This window comes from Megascapheus bottae, chromosome 22, assembly GCF_031878675.1.
Source record: "Megascapheus bottae isolate mThoBot1 chromosome 22, mThoBot2.hap1, whole genome shotgun sequence".
In the NCBI taxonomy this organism is placed as follows: Eukaryota; Metazoa; Chordata; class Mammalia; order Rodentia; family Geomyidae; genus Megascapheus; species Megascapheus bottae.
In genome coordinates this window covers 22145445-22172819 of record NC_143530.1, presented here as the reverse complement: position 1 = coordinate 22172819, position 27375 = coordinate 22145445, and the positions used below count along the sequence as shown (strand labels likewise).

At 39.4% G+C, this 27375-nt stretch overlaps 1 protein-coding gene across 10 annotated transcripts in view; it reads left to right on the top strand.

Annotated features, from left to right (window-relative positions):
- Positions 1-27375, top strand: part of Rnf144b (ring finger protein 144B) — a 129790-nt gene that overhangs the window by 83279 nt on the left and 19136 nt on the right. For all 10 annotated transcript variants that reach the window (XM_090356325.1, XM_090356324.1, XM_090356322.1 and 7 more), the window contains 2 exons: positions 9811-9915; positions 20666-20726. In XM_090356325.1, coding sequence (XP_090212451.1) covers positions 9811-9915; positions 20666-20726 — 166 coding nt within the window. The remainder of the gene's footprint in view (positions 1-9810; positions 9916-20665; positions 20727-27375) is intronic.

Genomic DNA, 27375 nt, shown 5'->3' with positions numbered 1-27375 from the left:
TCATATGGTCTAAGGGAAAGGAAGACTGGTCCAAATGATGGTAATTAAAATGAAAAACAAAGTCAAATGCAAAAAAAAACAAACCCAAAATAAAAAAACTACAGTTTTGCAGAATAAACTCTTGGAAAGACTTCAGGAAGTAAGGAATAGTTGCAGCATTGGGACAATGGGGATTATAATTGGGCAGCCACATAAGTTGTGAGATCTAGTACTAAGGATATATAGCCCACTGTCCAAAATTGTTAAGGAAAACAAATAGGAGGGTATTCTTAGTTTTCTAGGGAGTAATTAAATAGAAGAACTGGAGGTTAATTTGAGGAAAACAAGCTTCCTACTAATGAACCCAGTCTATTATCTCATTGTCTGAACTTTTCTACTTTTTTGGAGTTCATGTTCTTTTTCTTTTCTTTTTTTTCCTCTTTTTTCCTCTTTCTTTCTTTCTCTCTTTCTCTCTTTTTCTCTTTCTTTCTTTCTTTCTCTCTCTCTCCCTCCCTTCCTCCCTCCCTCCCTCCCTCCCTTCCTTCCTTCCTTCCTTCCTTCCTTCCTTCCTTCCTTCCTTCCTTCCTTCCTTCCTTCCTTCCTTCCTTCCTCTCTCTCTCTCTCTCTCTCTCTCTCTCTCTCTCTCTCTCTCTCTCTCTCTCTCTCTCTCTCTCTCTCTCTCTCTTTTCTATGTATGTGATTTTTTTCTGTGTATGTGGTACTGAGGAATTGAACCTGGGTCTTCATGCATGCTAGGCAAGCATGCTACCACTAGCCAAACTCCCAGCCCCAATTCCATGTTCTTTTGTCTTTGTTTTTTTGTATGTGTGTTGGGGGGGGGGTGAGGGGGCGTCATTAGGCTTGAACTCAGCCTGGGTGCTGTCCCTGAGCTCTTCAGCTCAAGGCTACTGTCCTACAAGCCCCACTTCCCATTTTCTAGAGGTTAATTGGAGATAAGAGTCTCAGGTGCTTTTGTGCCGGGGCCAGATTTGAATCTTGATCCTCAGATCTCAGACTCCTGAGTAGCTAGGATTATAAGCATGATTTTTTTTTCTTTGTGATGGTACTAGGGATTGAACCTAGTCCCCAAATATTATTCTAAATTAGCAAAACAATGGTCTCTTGAGGAAACTTTCACAGTGTCACTTCCAGGTCATTAGTGTAAGCTATTTTGTATGCTGGCTTCCAGAGGTTAAGTCCTATTGATAAATATGTAGCTAGTTATTGCTGAGTTAGCCTTATCCTTTTATTTGTACAGTATAATGTTCTTTCAGAGTTTGAAAAGTTTAGATAGCCTTTCATTGAGATTGCTACCTTTCACTTTGTAAGATGCTTTATTATAATTTACTCAAACTATTTTATTTATTATTATAACAAATAATTTTTACCTAACAAACATTAACATTTGTGACTTGATGAATAATGTCAATTTTTTCCTTTGTCTTTTTAGTGTCAAGAATGATAACATTGGTTTTACTATGAAACTCTTCAAATACAGGGGAAAGGTGGAATAATTTTCCCGTGCACATTTGAATTCCACAATTTCTTAGATCATTTGTGCTGCTATACAAAAATATCCAAGACTGGGTAACTTCTAAAGAACAGACGTTTATTTCCTAGTCTTTGGGAGGCTGAGAAATCTGAAGATCAAGAAAGGGACAGGGCTAGTTTCTGCTTTTGCAATGGCATCTTGTTGCTAGGTCCTCTGGAGAGCTGGGGAACATGTGTCTGCACAAGACATATGGGAAAGAATGGCAAGAATGAATCTCTTGGATTTCAAGCCAGAATAGAGAGTTCTTATGACTTAATCCCTTTGCAAAGGCCACACCTTGTACTACTGTCATGTTGAGAATTGAGTTTCAACATGGGGACATGGTGTTTCAAACCATGGCAGAGGCATGTCTCTACTGTGCCTTGATTTGCATGGCACAGTTTTAATATTCATTCTGAATTCTCCAGTGAAATTTAGCATGTTTGCTTAGATTGGGTTCCATGGTGATAGTTTTTTTTTTCCCTTCAAATAACTTGTATAATTCTACATCATGGCTGAGTTTCTTGATCCTTTCTTGATGAGGGGTTTATTTCTTCTTATGTTGAACTTTCTTAGACATCTGGACATGTTGCTGAGAGAGTTCATGTAGGGACTGACCCAGGAGGAGGAATGAGACAGACAGATGGATTCAGCCAGCTCTGAATCCAGGGTGTGTTTATTCTCTCAGGTTTTGTTGGGCATGCCTGCTAGGATTTTGATGCCAACCTGAAGGCTTGCAGTTCCTAGGGGGTAATGTTTCTTTGGAGGAGATGGAAGGATGTAAACTTGGCAGGCTCCCTTGTTTTCTCTCTCTTAGAGCCATCAGTTGCTTCTCTGAGTGTACTGTGTCATGAGGTAGCACCTGGCCGAGAGAGATCTCTTTGGGAGTAGTGTAAGAACCGGTGCCTCCCTCTGTGAAGAAAAGCAGCCTGGGTGGGAAGAAAGGAAAAGCCTTCAAAAGGTCAGTGGAAGAGCTATTGAATTACTTACGTTGGAAACAGATCTCTCCAGGCTTAGAGCTGGTGGCTTTCTCTGATTGGAGCAGTTTGGCAGATTCTAAAACTTCTTTGTAAAGACTGGTTGTAGCATTTCCAGTGAATTTCTCCTGAGTTATTTCTACCACTGAGTTTCTTAATTTAGGTGGCTTCATGATCACTGGTGATAAAGATAGAAGTGTTTGATTGCTCTTGTTTGGTGGGAACTGGAGGTACTTTTGATTGGAGTCCAGACTTAATCTCCTATATCTAATGACTGTTCTCAAACTTACTTCCAGGTGGACCTGTGTACTCTTTTCTAGAAAAAGTGTAACAGCACTATTTTGGGGTCAAGTATTTAAAGGCTCTCCCATCAGAATTTTCAAATTTTTCATGTCTAATTTTTCACTATGTTTTGGTGACAATTTCTTTTGGAACTAACTGAAGGCGTGTATGATCTATGGGGATGTGGGTGAGAAATCACTCCTTCCTTTTTGTGGAGCCCATGTAGATCAACATTAAGTGACCAAAAAGCATTGATGATGGACATAAAAAGGAAAGTAGCTTTCCTGATTAAAATTGGAAGGCATGGTTACTATTGAATTAGTGATTCTGCATAGGAATGACTTTAAACATGTTAAAACAATTTAGCAGGGTTACAGAATACAATATGAATATACAAAACTCAATAGTGTTTCTACATTCCAGGAAAGAATAATGCAATAATTGAATTAAGACAATTCCACTTATAGTAGCATGAAAAGGAATAATATACTCAGGAATAGATTTAACAAAAAGTTCTGAAACACTTGTACTGAAAGAACTACAAAACGTTACTGAAGAAAGAAAGACTAAATAAAACGTGACTCCATGTTCATGGGTTGGAGGCCTCAGTATTGTTAAGATGACAATACATTCCACATGGCTCTCCCAAGTAAGTTGTCTTTACAGAGACCGAGAAGGTGATCCTGCAACTCATGTGGAAACAGGAAGGAGTTTGAATAAGCCAAAGAATCATGAAAAAGAACAAGGATGAAGTACTTGTTCCCTGATTTTAGAACTTACTCTAAAGCCAGAGCAATTAAAATACCATGATATTGTCAGGAGGATAGATAGGTAGGTAGATAGATAGACAGACAGACAGACGGACAGACAGATAGGAGTGGAATAGAATTCAGAGCATGTTCATCAGTTACTGATGTGTTACTATTTGTTCATTAACTCCAAGAGATAAACACACATTGTTAATAACAGGGGAGAGGAGATGGGTTGTTATTCTCTGAACTATTTCCTTAAGTTTTGTGTAAATCAAAACTTTTTCCCCAAAGAAAGTCTGTTTCTTTTTTTTTATTGTAATGTATAAAGGGGTTACAGTTATAGTCGCCAGATAGTAGATACATTACTTCTCACACATTGATGTCCCTTCTCATGTTTTTGTCCCCATTTCCCTCCCTCCAGCCCCTCCCAATCATCTTGTTTTCCCCTCTTCCCTTTCCTATTTCAAATAAACAAACATATATACAATATATACCAGGTAGCAAAGTCAGATATAATAGCAATATGAGATTAACCAAAGGGCCACAAAAGAGAAAGAGAAATAACATAGTACATTAAGAACAACAATCACACAAGATAAAGCTCTTGTTTCCATATCCTGGAGATCCTTTCATTTAGTCTCATCCTATATGGCCTTATGTATCTAGATTTTGCGCTATTATAAACCTCTGCTAGGAGAGCCCAAAGATTGTACTAATTATTACAAATGAGGGAAGTCATTGAGCCTATGTTCCTTTGGGTCTGGCTTACTTCACTTAATATGATTGTTTCCAAGTCTTTCCATTTCCTTACAAATGGGGCAATGTCATTCTTCCTAATGACAGCACAGAATTCTATTGTGTATAAATACCATATCTTCTTGGTCAAGTCATTTACTGAGGGGCATCTGGGTTGGTTCCATATCTTTGCTATGGTAAATAGTGCTGCAGTGAACATCGTCGTGCTAGTGGATTTAGTATGTCCTTGTTTCTGGACGGTTGGGTAAATGCCTAGTAGTGGAATTGCTGGGTCATAGGGGAGCTCTATGTTTAGTCTTTTGAGGAATCACCATACTGCTTTCCATAATGGTTGAAAGAGTTTGCACTCCTACCAACAGTGTAGTAGTGATCCCTCCTGGCCATATCCCCAGCAGCATCTGTTGTTATTAGATTTTTTTGATCATGGCCATTCTAACTGGAGTGAGGTAGAATCTTAGAGTTGTTTTGATTTGCATTTCTTTTATGGCCAGATATGTGAGAGTTGATCAAGTTTTAAAAAGCATTATTATTCTATGGATGTCATCAAGAAAGTTAAAATATAACCCAGAGTGGGAGAAAATATTTACAAATCATCTCTTAAGAGATGCATGCAGCCTAACAAATACTTATTTATAACTCAATGAAATAAAAACACAATTAGCACAGTGAAAAACTGGCAAAGAGATGGGTGCCTGTGGTTACTCAGGAAGCTGAGATGTGAGGATCGCAGTTCAAAACCTGCTCAGGCAGGAAAGTCCATGAGACTCTTACCTCCAGATAAGTTCCATAAATCTGGAAGTGGAGCCGGGGCTCAAAGTGGTAGAGCTAGACTAGCCTTAAGCATAAAAGCTCAGGGATAGCACCCAGGTCCTGAATATGTGTATGTACGTATGCGTACAAATGCGTGCATTTGCACATGCGCGCACACACACAAATATTGACAAAACCAGACAATTCAAGCCTTCTCTGATGTTCCCCTGCAACAACACCTGTTGTCTTATCTCCCTGCTTCATCCACATGAGGCTGAGGCTCACATCGGTTTAGGGATTTTCATTTCTGCATGCATATCTTCAGCATACTTTAATCTAACATTCTAATTGCACAATGTATCCACCAACCCTTTTCACTTTGGCAAAGGGATTTTCATTTATTTACTCTAATGGGAGACTGTTTCCCTGGCACGGCCAGGTAGTATTGTTCCATTTTAATGAACAATGACTTGCCAAACTAGTTCATCATTAACACCAGTTCCCTTCGCTATTCATTGTGAAATTTGTTTTATTGATAGAAGGAAACTCTATAGAAATGTCTAATTTAGTGAAAGAAAATGAAGATTGTTATAGTAAATATACACATATATTTCCTGCTCCCTGTGGTTGGTTCTTGGATGGAGGAGCCATGTTGTGACATTGTAACCCCTTTTGCAGTGTTTGTTGTAATAGATTAACAAGCTCTTAGGAAGAATGCATCTTTGACATGTTAGAATTTAAAATCTGTTAAAGGGCCCCAGAGAAACCCTATACTTGAAAAAATATTAAATTATTTGCAAGAAACAGTAGAAATCATCTGGTAGTTTGCTAGTAAAATCCTCAGAACCCCTTGGAACTCTGAGAGTGATGGAGTGAGTTAAAATAGTCCTTGGTACATAATCTTATGGCCTTATAAAACTTGTATAATAGCTGTGCACTGGTGGCCCATGCCTGTAATCAGGAGGCTAAGATCTGAGATCACTGTTAGAGACCAACTGGGGCAGGAAAGTGCATGAGTCTCTTTTTGCCTTCTATCGGAAAACTACAACTGGCACTGTGACTCAAAGTGGTAGAATGCTGGCTTTGAGCAAAAGAGCTCAAAGATAGCACTGATGCCCTGGGGTCAAGCCCTGAGACTGACCAAAACAAAAAAAGAAAAAGACTGTATATTCTACCAAATCATTTAAGTAAAATGTTGACTATTCAAAAAAAACCCCAAGTATTTTCTTTCTTTGTTTAGGTCACACAGGCTTATGAAATATCTCATTTGAAATCTTTCCTTTAGAATTTGTTAGCTGTGAAGGAAATTGTATACTTAGACATCAGTGTAATGCTACTGTTTAATGCAATGACTACGTGACTGGTAGTTTTTTTTTTCTGTGTTTAAGAGCTAGATGTTGGATTTTCTCTTTAGAATTAGTAATTATTTATATACTTGGTTTGTAAAATGTGCACGGGAATTATGGGAATGTTTTTGATTATTTTGTGCAATATGAGAAAGAAGCATTGACATCTTCAAATGAGGAAGACCTTGAGATTAGATTGTGTGTGTGTGTGTGTGTGTGTGTGTGTGTGTGTGTGTGTCTGTGTGTGTGTGTGTGTGTGAAAGCCAATGGAAGGAAAATAATGAACTCATGGCCCTTGGAAATTCAGTATGAAGCAATCACTAGGACTAATTGTTTTTCCTCACAGGGTGGCATGTCAAGTGTCTGAGTGTCTATTCTAAATGGATTTTAGAATAAAAACAGAGTGTGTATGTACTTAAACCTTGTAGTCAGAGCTCTAACTGTGCAGAGCTCTAACTTTTCACCAGAAAAATCTTAGATCACATAATATTATTTGCAGACAAGTTGGTGCTTGTGGGAAACTTCAGAATTCATTAGGAAGATTCATCGCTGTCGACAATGTACCAAACACTATTGTGTTAGCAAATGGAATGTTCAGTGTGACCTCTTTTGAAAGCTTAATATTTTGTCTTTTATACAAATTTCAGCATAAGTTTAAGTGATTTTTTTGTCTATGAATATTCACATAGTGTCTCTAGTCCCTATTTTTGACATTAAGCTTTTTCTATAGCACTTTTTTTCCCCCTCAAGGCTAACACACTACCTCTTGCAGAACCACTTCCGGCCTTTTCTGTTGATGTGGTACTGAGGAATTGAACCCAAGGCTTCATGCATGCTAGGCAAGCACTCTACCACTAAGCCACACTCCCAGTCCCAAATAGTTCTAAAGAGAAGCTGGCTTAGAGATGAGTGGATGCTTGTTGTACATGTATCCATTCTGTCCATGTATCTGCTCTCCACCCTAACTGGTGTATCACTAGGTCCTCTACAGGAAGTGGAGAGCGGGTATCAGAAGGCCAGTGGATTAACTGTTCCCCCACATATTCTAATCGAAAGTCGAAGTCCAACTGAAGAGAGTAAAAACATAACCTGACATTCTGTAATTAGTGGATCTAATTTTTCTGTGTCCATATGTTTTAAGTCCTGTGAGGTGACCCATTATAGGCTTTAATGTCCTTATATGAAAAATGAAGTCTAGGTCTAAAGTAAAGTCATTTTCCTATTGTCATGGGGCAGAATAGAGCCAGGTCTAGACCCCCAACTTCTAGAACCTGAAGTTCATTGCCTCATTCACTTTGGTTTCCTCACACACTCTCCTTGAGACCAAATTTAGAGTCTGTCAGTGGCAGCTAGGGAGGAATATAGGTAGGAACGCTGGCCTTGGCATGGCTGATGGAAGGTGGAGAGGTATCCAGAAGCAGAAAGGTGGGTAGGCCTTCACATTGTTCATTTATTTGTCCCTTGGTATGGCATCACTTTGCATGTGAATTTGCCTACTCATGATATGATGTTCTTCTCCACCTTGTCTTTGCCTTACTTGCTTCTGGTCCTGAAGACTGTGCTGGGCACCGTAAACCTCAGAGCAAGTGGTTTCTTATCTTTCTCTTCCTTTTTTTAATTGGGGCAGGAGTGGGAGGGGAAAGAATCAAAACTGGGGGTTGAGCTCAGGGTCTGTTACTTGCTAAGCAGATGCTGTACTGCTGAACCACAGCTCTAGCCCTTTTTCTCTTGAAGAGAGTGAATGTGAAAATCTATCATTTCAGTCTATGATCAGTCATAGGGTAAAGTGGCTAAAAGGACCACTTTATCTACCAGCTTATCCCAGTTTCTGAGCATTTCCTCAGAAACCATTTGAACATACATATTCATGATCCTGAAACATCTTGTTGTGTGATTTTTTTTTTGCCCGTCCTCAGGCTTTACCAGTAGAGAAAAAGTCAATGAAAGCCTTAGATTTCACTATTGCGTTGTACATATTCTGACCATACCCTTTTATTTAATGGTTTGTGCAATGGTGTATGATGATATTTTTGAGGTACTAGGTTGAATTATGTAAGTGAATGAATTTGGAAAAGAATCTCATCTGAAATAAATAACCATTGTTTTGTAAGAGTCATCATTTCATCCATTAGTTTATGTACTTCTAGTAAAGGATAGTTGGCAAATATCTGAGCTTAAATTTTCTTGGTCACATAAATAGAAGAGGGCAGGTCAACTTTCATCTTTCTTAGTGCTATTTGCCGAGTTGCAGTGGTACCTTGATCTGCAGAGTAGCAATTCTAGGACTCCTCATAAATACCCAAATATCTAGACACTCAAATCCCTTATGTAAAATGGCAAAACATTTCCATAGAACCCACACCCATTAGATGATGTATCCTGCCTAATCCAATGAAAATGATGCCTTTCTTGTCTTTTATGGGGGAATAATGAGAAGAAGAAAGTCTGTACATGTTCAGTAGGGATAGAACCATCAGAGATCCTCCCACTATATAATAACATTGTATCTTTTTTGTCTGAATATTTGCAACCTGAGTTTGATTGGGTATGCAGGTGTGGATGCCACAGGTACAGGGAGTCTGCTGTACTGCCTTCCAGCTACACTGGAAGGGAGAAAGAATTCACTGAAGGTCTTATTATACCATCAATTTTTCTGGTACAATCTTAGATTCCTGTCTCCATTCACTGCCCAAAGTCCCTGGCACACAAGCCATGAGTAGACCTGCTTGCAATTCCAGCCCACCTATCTTTTCCCTTGAGTTTCATTTCTTAAATTCAATTTTTTTCAATTTCTTTTTTTCTCCAGTTGATCAGTGCCTTTTTTTCCTCCTCAGCATGGCAGCCACTGATCCCTGTTTTTCAAAAGGGTCTCATTCTTCCAAATTCTCTTTGCTGTCTCCAATCAACAGGCAGCCATTCTACTTTCCCAAATCTGACATTCTTTTGATTTTAAGCATACTCCTGGTTAAGTCACTGCCTTATTAGTCTTACTTCAGTTCAGTATGGGTAGCTCAGTGTCAGGTTCATTGGGTTCCACCCTATGTTTGGATAAACTTAGAAGGAATGGACCAAAAGATAAAAATAGAATTACAAAGTCACATCAGTTTAAAATAATAATAATAACAATATTCAGAAGTCTTTTGCCTTGAGTACAAAAGAATTTGTTTCCCAGTCTATGATGGATGGATTGTGTGAACATAGGGGAATTTGACTTGAATAAACTCTTAGGATGAAGTCATGTATAATTAATTGTCTGTCTCTGTATTCTTTCCAGAGTGATGGCTCTTAGTCTTCACACTTGTGATGACTTATGTCTCTTGAGTGCAAGAATGCCAGGACAGCCAATTAAGGGAAGAGGCAGGGGTGATTTCTTATGTAACCTTGTTCCACAGTAATGTTGTGGCTAATTGTCTGCTGCTTTTCTTCTTCCCCTATAGTGCCTGAAACAGTACATGCAGCTGGCAATCCGAGAAGGATGTGGGTCTCCTATCACTTGCCCCGACATGGTGTGCCTAAACCACGGGACCCTGCAGGAAGCCGAGGTATGGGTGTATGCCATGACTTTCCCTTTGCCTCTTGCTGTTATTTATTAGGATCTTCTACTCTTTAAGTACCTCCTTACTAGGGAAGCTAGCCATATAATACAGAAGTTACCTTTTTAAAGGAGTACTTTATTGCTACATACCGTTGGATTCTTTATACAGACTGTGAAAGCTGTCGTTTATCTCAGTACTGTTTATATATGTCATCCTGCAAGTAGAAGAAGCTCTAAAATAGGCAAGGGCATTTCGAAATCAAACTGATCCGAAGAGAGGTTTAGAGGCTGAGTAATGAGTGGTCTTCAAACCCTGTGTACTTTAAGGAGAAAGAGGCCACAGATTATCCACAGCTGTGGAATATACAAACCATTGTGGTTCTGTAGTAGTTTATGTCTTCCATAGTACTTGCCTGCTTTAGGGATAGTCGGAGAGAACCATTTCCAAACAGCAAAGAGAAGCTGTGTGCTGGTGGCTCATGCCTGTCATCCTAGGTTCTCAGGAGATTGAGATCAAGGTTTGAAGCCAGCTTGGGTAAAAAACTTCAAGAGACTCTTCTTTTCAATGACCAGCACAATGGCCAGAAATCCATGGAGTTGTAGCTCAAGTGTTTAATCACCAGCCGAGGGGCAGTGCCTAGGCTCTGAGTTCAAGCTCCCACCCCTCCACTCCAGTACTGGTTTGAAGAATAAAAAAAGAGAAAGAATATATTTTTTAAATAAAAAGGGCATTATTATTGAAGAATTTACTAAAATAAATTTAGGAAATTAAAGTTCAGAGAAGTTACACAAGACATTTACGGGCATTGTTGATGCATGAGAGAGACTTCATAGTGAGACTCAAGTATTTGAGCACAACTTTTTTTTTTACACAATCCTTTCAGGACAGAAGCTTCTTTATGACTTGCTCCTTTGCTATATGTCAATTGAGGCTGTGGGCCCCACATGCTGGGGCTGGGATAGAGCAGAGGCTACAGCAGGCCTGACACTGTTCTGGTGGAACTTCTGGCCTAGTAGAGAGATATTAAACAGATGATTGTAAATGTGAAATGGGAGAAACAGGGCAGAGGCAGCAAGAGTTGGGTCTGGTATGAAATCTCACCTAATTCCTATATACAAAACATAAACCAGTCATTCTGAAGTTTGAAGACATGACTGTGAAATGAACCAGGTATTGTTTTTTTACTCTACACCGTGCTGTCCAACCTGCTACCTAGGGATTTAACTTTACTTCAAATGAAATATAATTTAAAACCCAGTTCTTCTATTTTGCTATTTGATAATTGTGTTTCTTTTATTACAGAAACTATTATCCTTATGTAGTTGTACTAGGGGATTTCAATTCAACATGTCAGTTTGTGAATATAGTGTATCATGATCAGTGTCATGATCATTGTTTTTTTCCTCTCCCTCCTCCTCTTCCTCCTTCTTCGTGTGTGTGTGTCCTGGGACTTGAATTCAGTGCCTGAGCACTATCCCTAAGCTTCTTTTGCTCAAGGCTAGCACTCTTCCATTTAAGCCACAGTGTCAGTTTCAGCTTTTTCTGTGTATGTGGTACTGAGGAATTGAACCCAGAGCTTCATGAATGCTAGGCAAGCACTCTCCCACTAAGCCATATTTCCAACCCAACTGTTCTTTTTTGTTTGTTTGCTGGTTCTGGGCTTGAACTCAGGGTCTAAGTGCTGTTCTGTAAGCCTCTCTGTGTTCAAAGCTACCACATGAACCACAGCACCACATCTGGCTTTTTCTGATTTTATTGGAGATAAGAGTCTCATAGACTTTTCTGCCCTGGTTGGCTTCATACCATGGTCCTCAGATCTCAGCCTCCTGAATTAGCTAGGATTATAGGCATGAACCACTAGTTCTTGGCTGACTTGTGGGGAGTGGCTACCTGACTAGACAGCACAGAATAGAGCTGTCATTCAGAAAGCTCAGTTGCTTGGCATTGGCCAAGACTTTTCAGAAAACAATAACTATTAGCCATATTCACTTTGACCTTAAGTGTTAGGGCTGTCGTGTCTGCGTGCATAGTGAAGACAGGCTGTGCAAGAGAGACTCAACTTGTCTGACTTTCAGTATATAGATATTTTTTTCTTCATGTTTTTCAAATCTGTTTTCCATTGTGGACATCATCATTCATCCTTTCCTGTTTCTAATTCTATTTACTCCATTTTCCTCTAAAAGCAATTTTACTTTAGGCTGTACCGAAACCAAACAAACCCATAAAGTCCCCCAAAGATTACAAAAGCCTATTTGGAAAAAATACCAAGAACAAAGCTATTTCATACAATTCTTCAATCTTTTTCTTATGAGATGGGTAATAAGACACTGTAGGGCATTAAGGAGCCATTGGTTTTGCTGAGATCCTGGTCCAAAATGGGCATCCGTCAGTGGGCATCAGTCAGTATGCAGCAGCCAAATGTCCTTAATCAACTTGTCTACCTGTCCTCCTTTCCTTTCCCTCTCCCCTTCCTTCCTTCTTTCTTTCCTTCCTTCCTTCAGAATGGTGAAAGTGTGCTGTGGGGATTGTTTTCTTTCTGAACTGATAGATAAATAGAAGATAATCTTGGAGATCTGAAGTGCTTTATTGGCTTATATGGGCGTTCTCCTTTGATAAATTAATACTACACAGATATGAAAACAGTACATACAACCACACAGGGACTAAACCACCTTCCTTTCTAACCTGCTTTTCATCCAGACTACATTGTAAAGAGTCATTAAAATAATAATATTTTTGAGTGTATCATAGTAGGGCTTGTTTAGATGATTGGGTTGACTGGATTTCATATCCTCCATCTCCTCCTTCCACTTTAAAAGAATATTTAATTACATGGGCAACACATAAGTATGTGTTACTGGTTAAAAATTATTCAAGTTGAGGCTGGTCCCCTTTGTCCTGCTGCTATTTATACCATGGCATATCATTCTTCATTGTTCACTCTTATCAAACGTTTAAGTGACACATTTCCTGCACAGGTCTAGCTCACACCATTGGCGGTTTTCCTTGTGACTGTCGTCTTCATGCCTCCAAACTGGCTCAATTGTGTCTCTGGCTCTTCACATCTATTTATCAGGAATGGCCTCATTAGTGAAGCATTTAATGCCCTTCTTGCCTGTGTAGGAAACAGTAGGAGATGGCAGCTTCCCTTTTAGTCTCCTGAGCTAGCGAGAGGCAGTGATTAGAGGAACACTCATGGTTGGAGATGAGCCCCGTAGGAGCCAGAGAAAAGTCAGAGTTTCCTTCTTTGCATCATCCAGTACTTTCAGCTGTTTTTTTGTGGGATTTTCCAATGCTCTCCTTCCAAGAACTTTGTCCAACATGGCATTGTGAAGGCAGGATACAGATTGTTGGTTCTGATAGCATCACTTCAAGCAAAGCCCTGAGAAAGAGCCAATCTAATCTAAGCAGTTCCCTGCAATGGAAATAGCATAACCTGGCTTGCTGGAAAGCCCAGAACTATTTGTCTGGGCAAGTGCATTCCCCTTTTGCATAGTACCTATCATTGCACAGCTAGAGAAGTTGAGTTCTTTCCAATTCCCAGCTGGAAGTGAAGGGCAAGGAACATCTTTTCACCACCCCCCCCCCTGACCCCAGCCCTCCCTCTAAGTCCTGGGGCTCTGAAACAACCAGCTTGCCTTTCACTGTGAGACCACTGCATATGTGGGAGGGAGAGCGAGGGGCTAAGGCTTTTTACCAATGCCAGGGCCCTCCAATGTCTGCAGGCAGAGTGCTGCACTTGGAGACCCTAAGGGGAGAGTGCTAAGGAATTTGAAGCTACATCTGCAAAAGAAATACAATTTTGACTTAGGCTCTGCAGTGATTTCTTAAGTTTTAAATATTCCTTTTGGTGATTTGTACCGAGAGATTTTTAACTCACCATGTCAGTTTGTAAGGCTGTGCATCGTGATCAGTGTCACCCCTTCTGTCCTTGTCTCATATTTCCTCCAATCTCTCATATCTCCCCTCCAGTTACCTGGCTCCATTTTCACATATATGCAATGGGTAGTATTATGACTGCATTTGTCCCCCCTTCCTTTCTCCATTTGCCTCCTCTTCCTCCCTTTTGATACCTCTCCATCACCTCTGAAAACACATGTTTTCAGCTTCCTGATATTTATTTTGTTAAACTGAGTTAGTTGTTTAAGGATGGGTTATGTCATTGGAATCTTCCTCAGCACGTATCATTCTACGTACCTACCTCTCTAGCTAGCTACATTAGGTAACTATGTATTCATATATGTTTATGATTTAGATTTAAGCTCTACATATGAGAGAAAACATAGATTATTTAGGATGACTTTGGGAGAGGCTGCTAGTGTAAAAGAATCTAAGCTTTCTCCCTAAATCACCCCTCAGCACTGACCCCCCCACCCCCAGCCACTTCCCGTTGTGACATTTGACCTTCCCATGTTCTCAGTGGGAAACTGGGACACAGCAGCATGAGGATGTCAAGGCAGATATAGTACAAGAAGATGGAGCAGCAGTGGGGTGAGCTGAGCATGCACATGGCTGTGCACTGGGTGTGTCCCTTTGACGTGTAGATAAGTGGAGGGAGAGACAAAGCAGGGGTTGATGTGGGAAGATGGGATATGTGGTGGCGTTTGTAGAACCTATGAACAGAGAATGGGCCATGCTGCTGATGCGGGTCTCTGGTCTTGGAGTTCTACTTCTCCCATCTTTTTCCCCCGAGTTGGCCTAGCCTATTTTCTTCCAAGCAGGATGTGCTTGATAGTTCTGAGGCAGGGAGACTTGGGCAGGTGTGCTTTACTAAGAGGCATGGCCATTTCCTTCTTCGTGAAGAGGAATGGTTTGCTCTCCGGGCTGGGTTAGTGGAGTGGTTCGTCATCAGTTGGTAAGCACAGTTTCTCCTGCCTTTAGCTGGCCTAGATGGGTCATGATGATCTACAAGTGCATTGTGCACTGCAGTCAATGCTCAAGCTGTTGTTTAACTTCTAAAAGCCTCCAAAACAGAGCTAAAACTCGAAAAGGCCAGACTGAAGAATAAAAACCAGGGCTTCTTTTTTTTCCCCTCCCATAACTGATTTTATAAACTTGGACTGGCATTTCATCCATGTGAATTTGAATTAACATCTCTCAAAACGACACATTGTACGTGTCAGCATTTCTCATGGAGTCACATACCCTGTGTGTGTGCATGAATGCTCCAGTGGTTGGCTGTCAGGCACCTCTCTTTGTCTTTCTTTCATACTTCCTTGTTTGTTTCCAAGTAGGATTTGTGTTGACGTAGGTGGTGATGTAGGATGAAAGCTTATGGCCCTAATGAATGTGACAGGGAAGGGATATCATTCTTCCTGTCTTCTCAGTTGTGAACAGTGGAGCTCTACCCAGTTAACATTATGTCTGACTACTAACATCCACATATACCTGTGTGCTGATTGCACTGGATATGTTCTGCCATGAGATGGGAAGGCCAGGACTTTCAGCAAAGTAGAATCTGCATGTCTGAGACACATCCCCAGCTTCATTGTTACCAGAAAATAGCAGCGACAACAACAAAGCATCAAGTAGCCTCTCCTTGTTGCTGTCATGATATTATTGCTCTATTAAAAAATCAGTATGGAGATCCTTCAAGAAACAGAAAAATAGAACTACTACATAGTCCTGCTATTATACCACTTCGGGGCATATGAACAAAGGAATGCAAATCAACATGAAAATGAGATATGTGTGTACCCATGTTTGTAGCACCACCATTTACAAGATATGGAACTAGCCTTAGGTACTTTGTACCAGAAGACTGGATAAAGTAAATGTGGTCCATACAATGACATACAGTGGTCCTTCATCTGTGGAGGGAGTTCTGTTCCAGACACCCCTGTGATCAGTGAAAATCCACCAAGGAGCAGCATTAGATTGTTGTCCTTGCTACTTGGTGGATTTTCACCAATTGCAAGTGTCCCTGCAAAGTAACTCCCATGATAGGTGAGGAATCACTGTACATGAATTTGAAAAACAAAGCACATATATAAAGCTTCAATAAGTGAACTGCGATATAGCAAGGGATGAGTGTATTATCTGGTCATAAAAAAGAGTGAAATTATATCATTTACAGGAAAATGGATAATTTTAGAGATCATCACTTATGAATGAAGAGCCAAGCTGAGAAAGACAACAACATGTTTTCATTCATGTAGAATGTGGACCTAAAGAAAAAAAAAGTAATATGGCCAGGAGTGTGGCTTATTGGTAGAGTGCTTGCCTAGCATGCATGAAACCTTGGATTCGATTCCTCAGTACCATGTAAATAGAAGAAACTAAAAATGGCACTGTGGCTCAAGTGGCAGAGTGCTGTCCTTGAACAAAAGAAGCTCAGGCCCTAAGTCCAAGCCCCAGAACTTGCACACACACACACACACACACACACACACACACGCACAGAACCCTCCTCATGTGAAGCCTGTTTGGCCTCTTGCACTCTAATCCAGTAAGGTGTTGTTCTGTGGGTCCCTTCTCTTCATCTTCTGTGTCTCCTGTGCATGGGGGTGGGGGGAGTGCTGTTTATCTTTAAGACTCTTAATTAATACAGTTTATACAAAGTATTTGTTCATTACAAAGGATGGAGCAAACTTACAGACATCTATCACCTTAGTCTGAAATACAGATACTGGGTCTAAGTAATGCCATCTTGTCCTCTTGTCATCTCCAAGTTTTTGAGACATGAGTCCTCTTGCAGTCTTGGCTTTCTAATAAAAACTATCGAGTCAACCTCTCAAAATGTGGCTTCTCTGTATCTCGCTGATCGAATTCCTGTATAACAAATCAAGAAGTTAATATTACCAGTAGTAATACATGGTCCTCATATTCCTTTTCATGACCCAAGATCACATGTGATATTCTTGGCAAAAGTTAAAAATAAAAATGCTGAACCTCAATCTAATTATGAAAAAGCACCAGGCAAATCCAAATGGATGAATATTATATAAATGACTGTCCTGTACTCACCAAACACATCAGTCATGAGAGGAAAAAGACAAAACTAGAGAATGTCAGAGGAGGTCCAATGAGAGACCACACAGAATACCAGAATGGATTCTAGACAGGAAAAAAATATTTGTTGGTCAATTTGTGAAATTACGCTAGGACATGTCGGTTATTTAGTTTGAGGATAGCAATGTAATTATTTCAATAACTTAACTGTGCTTCCATAAGATTTTTATCTTTAGGGGAGGTTGGGAATATGACCTATAGGAACTCTATACACATTGAGCAACATTTTGTAAATCTAAAATTATTAAACATACAGCTTTCTTGGATGACTTGAAATTTGTTGGCAGAAATGTATATTGTGAGATTTCCTCTTTATAATCTTCCTTATTAATCTCCAGGATATCAGGTTAACCGTCTGACAATTGTAGAATTATTTATGAATATCCTCAAAAGATAGGTTGAAGCCCTTACACTTGCAGCTGGATGGAGTGTTCCAAAATAATCATTCTATCAGAGTTATTTCAAGTGTATAATTGTAGAAATGGAGTCTGGTGCAATCGTGACTTAGCTCCACGCGATAATGGAACCAGGAACTTAATGCTTTGCATCACTGGCTGTTACTGTTTAAACGAGGACCAGTTATCTCTCATTTAAAACCTTATTTCTCATCTGAAGTATGCTAGAGACATTGCAGAACATTTGTCTTAGTCTGGAAAGTCCAAGGGGTAATGAGCAAGGAATGATCTTTTTCAATTTTGCATGTATATGTTGTCTTCTGAGCAATTTCACCTCCTTCATATCCCAGTGCTTTCCCCATGGAAAAGACAGAAGGTTACAGGGCAAGGCTGAAGAAGATGGATGTTTTCTAGCTATTATCTCCCTCCCTCCTTCCCTCCCTCCCTCTTTTCTTTCCTCCCTCCTTCCTTCCTTCCTTCCTTCCTTCCTTCCTTCCTTCCTTCCTTCCTCCCTCCCTCCCTCTCTCCCTCCCTCCCTCCCTCTTTTCTTCCCTTCCTGCCTTCCTTCCTTCCTTCCTTCCTTCCTTCCTTCCTTCCTTCCTTCCTTCCTTCCTTCTTTCCTTCCTTCCTTCTCCTCTCTCTCTCTCTCTTTCTGTCTTCCTGAGCTCCATACCTAAGCTTTTGTGCTGAAGACTAGAGTTCTGCCACTTGAGCCACAGTTCAAATACTGGCTTTTTTCCTGTCCAATCTGGCTTCAAACTACTGTCCTCAGATCTCAGCTAGGATCACAGGTGTGAACTAACAGTGTCTGGTCCTATCGTGTTTTCTTTTTCAAATTATATTTTTATTATCTTTAAGTAGTTGTACAAAGGAGTTGCCATTCAACAAATCACCCTTTTCATAATTTTCTCCTGTTTCTCCCCTCAATTTTCTTATTTTCTTTCTTTCTTTTTTCTTTTTTCTTTTTTTTGCCAGTCCTGGGCTTAAGCTCAGGGCCTGAGCACCGTCCTTGGATTTTTCTCAAGGCTAGAGCTCTACCATTTGAGCCTTAGCACCACTTCCGGCTTTTTCTAAGTATGTGGTACTGAGGAATCAAACTGGGGTCTTCATGCATGCTAGGCAAGCACTCTACCACTAGCCCAAAATCCTGGCCCAAATTTTCTTATTTTCATAGGTTATGCATTGAATATCATGACTGCATTCCCTACCTTGCAATATAATTTTTCTATGTAGCGTTTTATCTGGGTCAAACATTTTATTTCCTGTTTCCTTGCATCTCATAACCTTTACATAACTGAACTGTTATGTAAATTTCTTGTCATGGAAAAGTCAGAAGTTTTAGATTGGTTTTTGACAGACTTTTTTTTTCAGATTAATTTATAGCTTTATTGCAATTATCACCACTGTGGTGGAATCTGGAAGAAAGATCTCAAAATGATTTCAATTTTTTGCTGAAGAAAGAAATTAGTGAGATTAGCTTTTAAAAGTGAAAATCAGGGCCAGGAGTTTAGCCTAGTGGTAGAGTGCTTGCCTAGCATGCAGGAAGACCTAGGTTTGATTCCCCGGCACCACATAAACAGAAAAAGCCAGAAGTGGCACTGTGGCTCAAGTGGTAGAGCTGTAGCCTTGAGAAAGCTCAAAGACAGTGCTTAGGCCCTGAGTTCAATCCCCAGGACTGGCAAAAAAAAAAGCAAAAAAAAAAAAAAGGTTTTTGACAGACTTTTAAAAGAGGTCAACATCAGTCCACAGATGATTTTGTATAGGGCTAAGGAGAGTACAGACTGTTCAGTAAAAATCAATGACCTCATATGGCTTTGGTGGGGAAAGGGGATAGGTTCCTGGTCTTTTTCTGATGTTCTTATGCCCAGATGATGTCATACTGAGGTCAACCTGACTTTAAGGTTGAAGTGGAATTAGGCCAGTTACAGTCCATGCACAATGGTCAGTGACAAAGGCAGGAAATGAACTCTTGGCCCTTTAACATCTGCATCACGCCTCTATCATGACTTTATTTCTCAGTATACACAGAGAGTTGGAATTGTCAATACGAAGATTGTCTCCTGTACCAACCTGCTGAATTTCTGGAGAGTGATTATCAAAACTCTTCCATTCCTCAGTTATAGGGTTTGTAAGCAACTTCAGTATTTTTTTTCATGTCAATGAAATTAACAGCTTAAGAATCACCAGCTTTTCCTACATCTGCCTTTGAAAGACAGTTTTCAAATGATGAATCTGAAATGTCACTAAGTTATCTGTGAATCAGTGTTGTTCACTGGGAATCTTGCTTCAGCTTTCCATCCAAAACAAAAACAGAGAGTAAGTAGCAGAATACATATCTTATGTACAATCTTTTCTACAAGGTCTGGAGTGCCAATGTGATAACTGAGGACCATGGAGTCATTTTTGTGGAAGAATTGTTTATATTGTTTAGAAAGTACTGTTCCCTAAGTGACAAGGTTTTCAAGTCCTGAGATAGTATGACGATAGTCTTTAAAGTTCAAAAACTTTAAATATAAAGTCTGTGTGTGGGGGAGGGGAGGGAGAGGTTTGTTGCTACCAGTGGTTGAATTCAGGGCCTTACGCTTTTGCCTGACTTTTTCAAATCAAGGCCACAGCTCTGCTCCTGTTATTTTTTTTGTTTTTTGTTTTTTTGTTTGCAGTTATATGGAGATAAGAGTCTCAGGGACTTTTCTGCCCAGTCTGGCTTCAAACTACCCTTTTCAGATGTTAACCTCCTGAATAGCTAAAATTGCCATCATGATGGCAGCAAAGTCTTTTTAAATTTCCTTAAATGAATGTAAAGAGAAAAGAGGAATGTCTTTTATATATAATACATATATATTTTACATATAATGTGGGAAGTCCAAATGTATTATTTTGACATATATGGCTTTAGTCACTGCTGCTGGAAGAATGGAATGCAGTCAGTGAGTTTAGTAACTGGGGCAGATTTTAAGCCACTGCAGAGGGATGGAGTGTTTGTTACTTTGGACCAAGATCTGCTGAAACTTAAGGGTAATAGTACTGAATGTTTATTGTTTTCAGCAAGCATATAGATTCATCTCTCCAGAGTGGATCATCATAAGCTGAATTTGGATAAAAGATAATCTTGGACTAGTTTGTATGAATTTCAAGCGGCAGGTATATATTTTTGCATAAGAGGAAGGTCCAGAGGAGTGGAGTGTGGCACTCTTTTTTGCAGGCATATCAGATGAGTCTGAATTCTGCAGAGAGCTAGTAGAGTCAGGATATAGTGAGTTGAGCCAGAAAGAGAAAGGTAAAATGTTCTTAGATGAGGCTTTATATGATAACTGACATCTGTCTCCTCTCTCTAATGTCTCTGATTGCAGATTGCCTGTTTGGTACCTGTGGATCAGTTTCAGCTTTATCAGCAGTTAAAATTTGAACGAGGTATGCATTCTTCTATTTATCCTGGTGGCCAATGTGGTTTTCCATGCATTGTCTTTATAGCAGCCTGCATGTGGTTGATTGAGGCAGCTGTGGGCTGTCACAGAGCCACGAGGCAACTCACAAAGAAGGCTATAATTGCAACATCAAAATTCATCAAGCCCACAACCAAAATGAAATAAAACAAAACTAAGAAACAAAAAATTAAACAAACAAAAAATGCAGACAAGCAGGAAATAGAATTTTCCTGAAGCTGGTTGTTTCATATTTCTAAAATTTGCTTTATGTGTCAAAGATGTGGCAAAAGTGAAGTGGCTTCATATCAGTATTAAAAAGGAAAATAACTCTTTAAATGCTGTTAATTACAAAATTTTCCTTTTTTTTTGCCAGTCCTAAGGTTGTACTCAGGGCCTGAGCACTCTTCCTGAGCTAGTTTTGCTCAAGACCAGCCTTCTACCACCTGAGCCGCAGCTCCACTTTTGGCTTTTTAGTAGTTATAGATAACTAGAGATAAGAGTCTCAAGGACTTTCTTGCCTAGGCTGGCTTTGAACTGTGATCCTCAGATCTCAGCCTCCTGAGTAACTAGTATTACAAATGTGAACCACTGACACCTAGATCCTACTCTTAAGATCGCCTCAACCCACAAATCAGCCCCAATACTTTTATTGTTTCTTTTAATATTCACTACTTGTCCTTTGGATATACTAGTTTAACAAGAGAGTGAGGGAGCTTACATGTGTCTCATTCCAGTGGAAGTTTCAATATATTATACTGATTTTCTTCCTGTTCTGGACTTGGAGAAATCTATATAACCCTTCTACTTATACCATCCCATTTAGCTATAGAAATTACATTTTCACTCCTGACAGGCCTTTTTAAAAAGCCCATTATTTCTTGTCATCTCTGAAAAAGTTTTTTGAATGAAATGATCTATTTTTCAGAATATGAAAAGTTAGAGAGAAGTCATTTCTTTTAGCACTCATGAGACTGATCCTCTCATTGATAGAAAAGATTTCTAAGCTGGGCACTGGTGTCTCACACCTGTAATCCTAGCTATGCAGGAGGCTGAGATTGGAGATTTCTATTTAAAACCAGCTCAGGCAGGAAAACCCATGAGACTTATCTCCAATTAACTACCAGAAGAGCTAGAAGTGGAGCTGTTGTTCAAGTGGTAGAGATCTAGCATTGAGCAAAAAAGCTCAGGGATAGAGCCCAGTCCCTGACTTCAAGCCCTAGGACCAGCACTAAATAAATAATTCTATAATGTAGCATGAGCTACTACTTTTTTTTTATTATTGCTATCTTTTTAAAAAAATCTGGATTAATGAAGTCTAGAGATGACAGGAGTGTGGCCTAGTGGTAGAGTGCATGACTAGCATGCATGAAGCCCTGGGTTCCATTCCTCAGTACCACATAAACAGGAAAAGCCAGAAGTGGCACTGTGGCTCAGATGGTAGAGCACCAGCCCTGAGAAAGCCCAAGGACAGTGCCTAGGCCCTAAGTTCGAGCCCCAAGACTGGCAATAAATAAATAAAGTCTAGAGATGAGGATAGGGAGAAAAACAATGAACGTTCATCAATCATATATGTTTGCTATGTACAGTAACCATTATCTTAGTTAATAAGGAAGGACTACAGGGAATTCATAGCATAGTGTTCACTAGTTTGGACCAAGATCTGCCTCAAACGTAAGGGTACTGATACTGAATTTTTTGTTTTCAGCAAGTAAATAGATTTATCTCTCCTGGATAAATCATCATAAGCTGAATTTGGAAAAAAATAATCTTGGACTAGTTTGTATGAATTTCAAATGTCAGGTCTATATTTTTGCTCAAAAAGAAAGTCCAGATTTGAAACTGGGAACTAGTTTAGAATCTTGTTGCTCATGGAACCAGAACCAGGAAAGGCAGTGAACTGTAAGCTAAGTGGATGAAGATAGTCTGACTCATTGGTCTTATCTGTTGATTCAATTGAACATATTATATTGCTTCTCTCTAATCCACCATATGGGCTGACTCTAACTATATTGACCATTATAACCTGATAAATAGTTAATAGACACGATAACTAAAGATAGCAAGGCCCTTGAACATCTGTCCTGCCACTCTCCCACCTTTCTTCAGTAAGCCTTCCTTACAAAAAATGAAGTAGTAAACTAGACCCAGAGAAGCAGGTTGCATGATTTCCTTCATTTGTGATTGCTAGAATGTGCCTATAAACCTACAAGTAAACACACTGCTTGGTTAAAAAAATAGTTATACAGGCCTCTAGGCATTCACACACAGTGAGCCCAAAGAGGATATTCTTGGGAGAGGAAGACAAAGGCACAATACATAAGCGCATATGATCATACAAAACAATATTTATTGAAATGAACACCAGGAAATGGAAACAAAAGGCTTTCTCTTTGTTGCTGTTTCAATTTTCTTTTCCTTCTGTCTTGTTTGTTCATCTCTCTTTGTGAGGGCAAAGGGATGGCACAGAAATGTAGGGACAAAAGGTGAAAAAATGCAGCAGTGTAATCACGAGACACTTGAAAATGTGCTATGCAACTTGTGAGGGGGGATGGAGGGAAAAACTAGGAGAAAGCAAGGGAAGGAGTGACATTATTCCAAAAGAAATATACTCTTTATATACTGCAACCCCTCTTTACACCATCTTTATAAGGTATGAAGAAAATGAAGTTCAATTGGAATATGAACATTCCAGTGCTTCTGTGGACGCCTGGCTTCCACTTGGCAAAAGTCTATAGAGTGCTGGATTCTTTGAACTTCATGAGTACTATGGAGCAAACTGGTTCTCTTCTACTTACCTCCTCCTAGCCATTTCATGCCCCAAAATGTCAGTGGCCTTATTTCTCATCGTCTTTATTTTAGGGAACATGTTTATTAGAATTGCTCCTTTTATAACTAATCCAACAAGTTCTAATCAAGCCAGGAATTAAAACTTTCTTTGGCTTGGTTCTCACTGATGAAAGCTAAATAAAGCTTTGGTTGATATAAGAAATAGTGGCTTAGAGCCCAAGTGCAATAATTTCAGCATTTCCTTACCAGATGTGACTTAAAGTGGTCTCTGACCCTCAATTTCCTCATCTTACAGATGAAGATAGTGATTGTTCATAAACCATGGAGTTGGGATAAGGATTGAATGGATTAAGATCCATAAATCTATTTCCTGTGAGAGCACTGTATGACTCAAGGTTTGGTTGTTGATAATAAAAAATAGGAATAACTTACTGGGTCCTGGTGGCTCATGCCTATAATCTTACCTATTCAGGAGGCTGACATCTAAGGATCAAGTTTTGGAGCAGGAAAGACTGGGCAGGAAAGTCTGTGAGGCTCTTATCTCAATGTTTTAACATCTCAAACATTGAAAGTGGAGCTGTAGCTCAAGTGATAAAGTGCTAGCCATGGGTACATACAGAGTTCAGGTCCAGAGTTCAAATCTCAGCACTGGTATACACACACACACACACACACACACACACACACACACACACACACACACGTACAACAAATACTAATAATTTCTAAGTATTATTTTCAGATTAAAAGTATATTCATTGTTTTCCTATTTCCCCTTTTCCCAGATAATCATGATATTTCTTAGGAAATATCCCTAGATTGAAGTAGATATGTGATGGTTTTATTGTCAATGGGAGTGGAGCTCTCTTGTTAACTGAACACATCCAAGTGGAAATAGATTTGCTGTGGTTAAAGAATGCGTGGAAGAACATAGTACAAGTTCAGACTCTTCCTCCAAGCATTGCCTTGCTTTGTGCCTGAAACTTTTTGTTTCCTGTAGTGTTTAACCCTACATGTAATTGGCTTATGTCTTTATAAGATGTGATAATGTATTCTGTTTAGATGCTGACAAACTGCAAACTGGGCAGGCCTTCATTTTTTTTTAAAGATTATATTTTGTTGGGGTGATGTACAGAGGCGTTACAGTTACATTCATCAGGTAGTGGGTACATTACTTCTTGAATGTTGTTACCCCTTCCCATGTTTTTCTCCTACTTTCCTTCCTCCTACCCCTCCCACTTGTTTTTCCATAAACTTCTCATTTTCAAATACATAAATAAATGTATATATAATATACCAAGTACCAAAGTCAGATATAGTAACAACATGAGATAAACCTTAAGGGGAAAAGAAGAAAAAAGAAATAGCTTCACATAGGACATTAAGAACAACCACAAAGATAAACCTCTTGTTTCTATATCCTAGAGTTTATTTTGGTTACCTCATCCTATATGGCCATATGTATATAGCTTTTGGCTATTATGATCTTCTGTTAGGACAATCCTAAATGTATACTAAATGTTACAAATGAGGGAAACCATGGAGCCTATGTTTCTTTGGGTCTGGCTTACTTCACTTAATATGATTTTTTCAAGGCTTTCCATTTCCTTACAAATGGGGCAATGTCATTCTTTCTGATGGCAGCATAGAATTCCATGGTGTAAATACACCTCATCTTCGTGATCCATTCATCTACTGAGGGGCATCTGGGTTTGGTTCCATATCTTAGCTATGGTGAATAATGCTGTGATGAACATAGTTGTGCTGGTAGGTTTAGTATGGCTTTATTTCTGGATATTTGGGTAAATACCAAGGAGGGGGATTGCTGGGTCATAGGGGAGTTCTATGTTTAGTCTTTTGAGGAACCTTCATACTGCTTTCCAGAGTGGTTGGACAAGTTTACACTCCCACCAATAGTGCAGTAGTGATCCCTTCTGGCCACATCCCTGCCAGCATCTGTTGTTATAAGATTTCTTGATAATGGCCATTCTAACTGGGTGAGGTGAAATCTCAAAGTTGTTGTAATTTGCATTTCTTTTATGGCCAGAGATGTTGAGCATTTCTTCTTGTGTCTATTGGCTATTTTTACTTCCTCTTCAGAGAAGTCTCTCTTTAAGTCTTTAGCCTATCTTTTAATGGGATGGTTGTTTCTTTGAGGGTTTGTTTTTGGAAGATTAATTTCTCGAGCTGTAGGTATGTTTTAAATATAAGACCTTTGTCTGTTGTATGGCAAGTGAGGATCTTTTCCCACTCTGTAGGTTTCCTTTTTATCTTGCTGGCTATGACTTTTGCCATAAAGTTTAATGCAGTCCCATTTGTCCAAACTTTCTTTGATTTGTTGTGTTTCTGGGCATTTATTAAGAAAGTTTTGACTTATGCCAAGGAACCCAAGTGTGTCTCCTACTTCTTCCTGTAAAATTTTCGGGGTATCTTGTTTTACCTCAAGGTCTTTGATCCATTTGGAGTTGGTTCAGGTGTAGGGAGACAGATAAGGATCCAATTTTAGTTCTACATGTGTTTGGCCAGTTCTGCCAGCACCGTTTGTTGAAGAGGCTGTCTTTTTTCCAGCCAGTATTTTTGGAGAGCTATCTTTTGAAAAATAATTTATCTCTACTTTCAGCCATTAGAAATTGATCAGATTGTTTAAACAAGAATTTGGAATTTTCCCCACTTACAAGTTTTAAGCAGTTGTAGATCTTTTTTTTTATTAACAATTGTAGAACAAGAAACTCAAAATTAGATGAGATTTGCTTAAGATGGCATGGATAGTACCTAAGCTTTTTATCTACAAAATAAATTCTATATTAAAAATCATTTTGACACTAAAAATCATCTGTAGACACTACGTTGAAAATGAACTATTACAACTTGTGGTTGGAGCACGAGAGGAAAACTGGGAGAGAGTAGTGGAAGGGATGACACAGAAAAGAAATAGATTCATGACTCGACTTAGGAAACTGTAACCCTGCTGTACCTCACTTTTATAACAATACAAGTATGTTTTTTCCATATATTTTTATTGTAATTAATAGAAGGGTTACATTATATTCACCAGATAGAAGGTGCATTACTTCACAAACATTGATACCCTTTCTCATGTCTTGGATACAACAAATATTCAAATTGAAGAAAACCATTTTGCCTTAGTAGACTGTTGAAAATCAACAGGACGTGAAGGATGTGAAGGAAAAACTAGGAGAGAGTGAGAGAAAGGGTGACATTGTCCAAAAAGAAATACATTCATTAGTTGATTTATGAAATGGTAGCCCCTCTGTATATCACCTTTATACTAGCAATTCAATAATTAAAAAAGCATTTTGGCAGTACTGGGGTTTGAACTAACAGTCTGGCATTTGCTAGGCTAATACGATACCACTGAGCCATACCTATAGCCCTGTTTTGTGCTGGATATTTGTAAAATAGGGTCTTATTTTTTCACCATCTGCCTGAGTAGCAATTGACGTATTTTTAAGGATCATGCTGCTGCGTCTGACTTTTCCTTTGTAGCTGCCGAGTCTCAAAGGCTGTCCTGTCTGAGCTAGCCTCCCAATCTTAGCCTTCCACATAGCGTGGGACGAAGCTATGCATTCTGCTATGGGTTAAGAAGGAAATCTTAGATATTTTTCTACCTGGGCTGCCCCCCCGCACTGCAATCCTCCCATTTTTAGCCTCCCAAATAGCTAGTATTACAGGCTCAAGCCATCTGTGCCTGGCTAAATTCTGAAATGTTTTATTGTGTTAAAAATATATGAGAGAACATTTTCCATGTTATTTTTAAGCATACAGACCAGTGGCACTGATTGCATCCTTAACAGCTCTCATGGCTGTCTGCTTTTACACTTGATCTT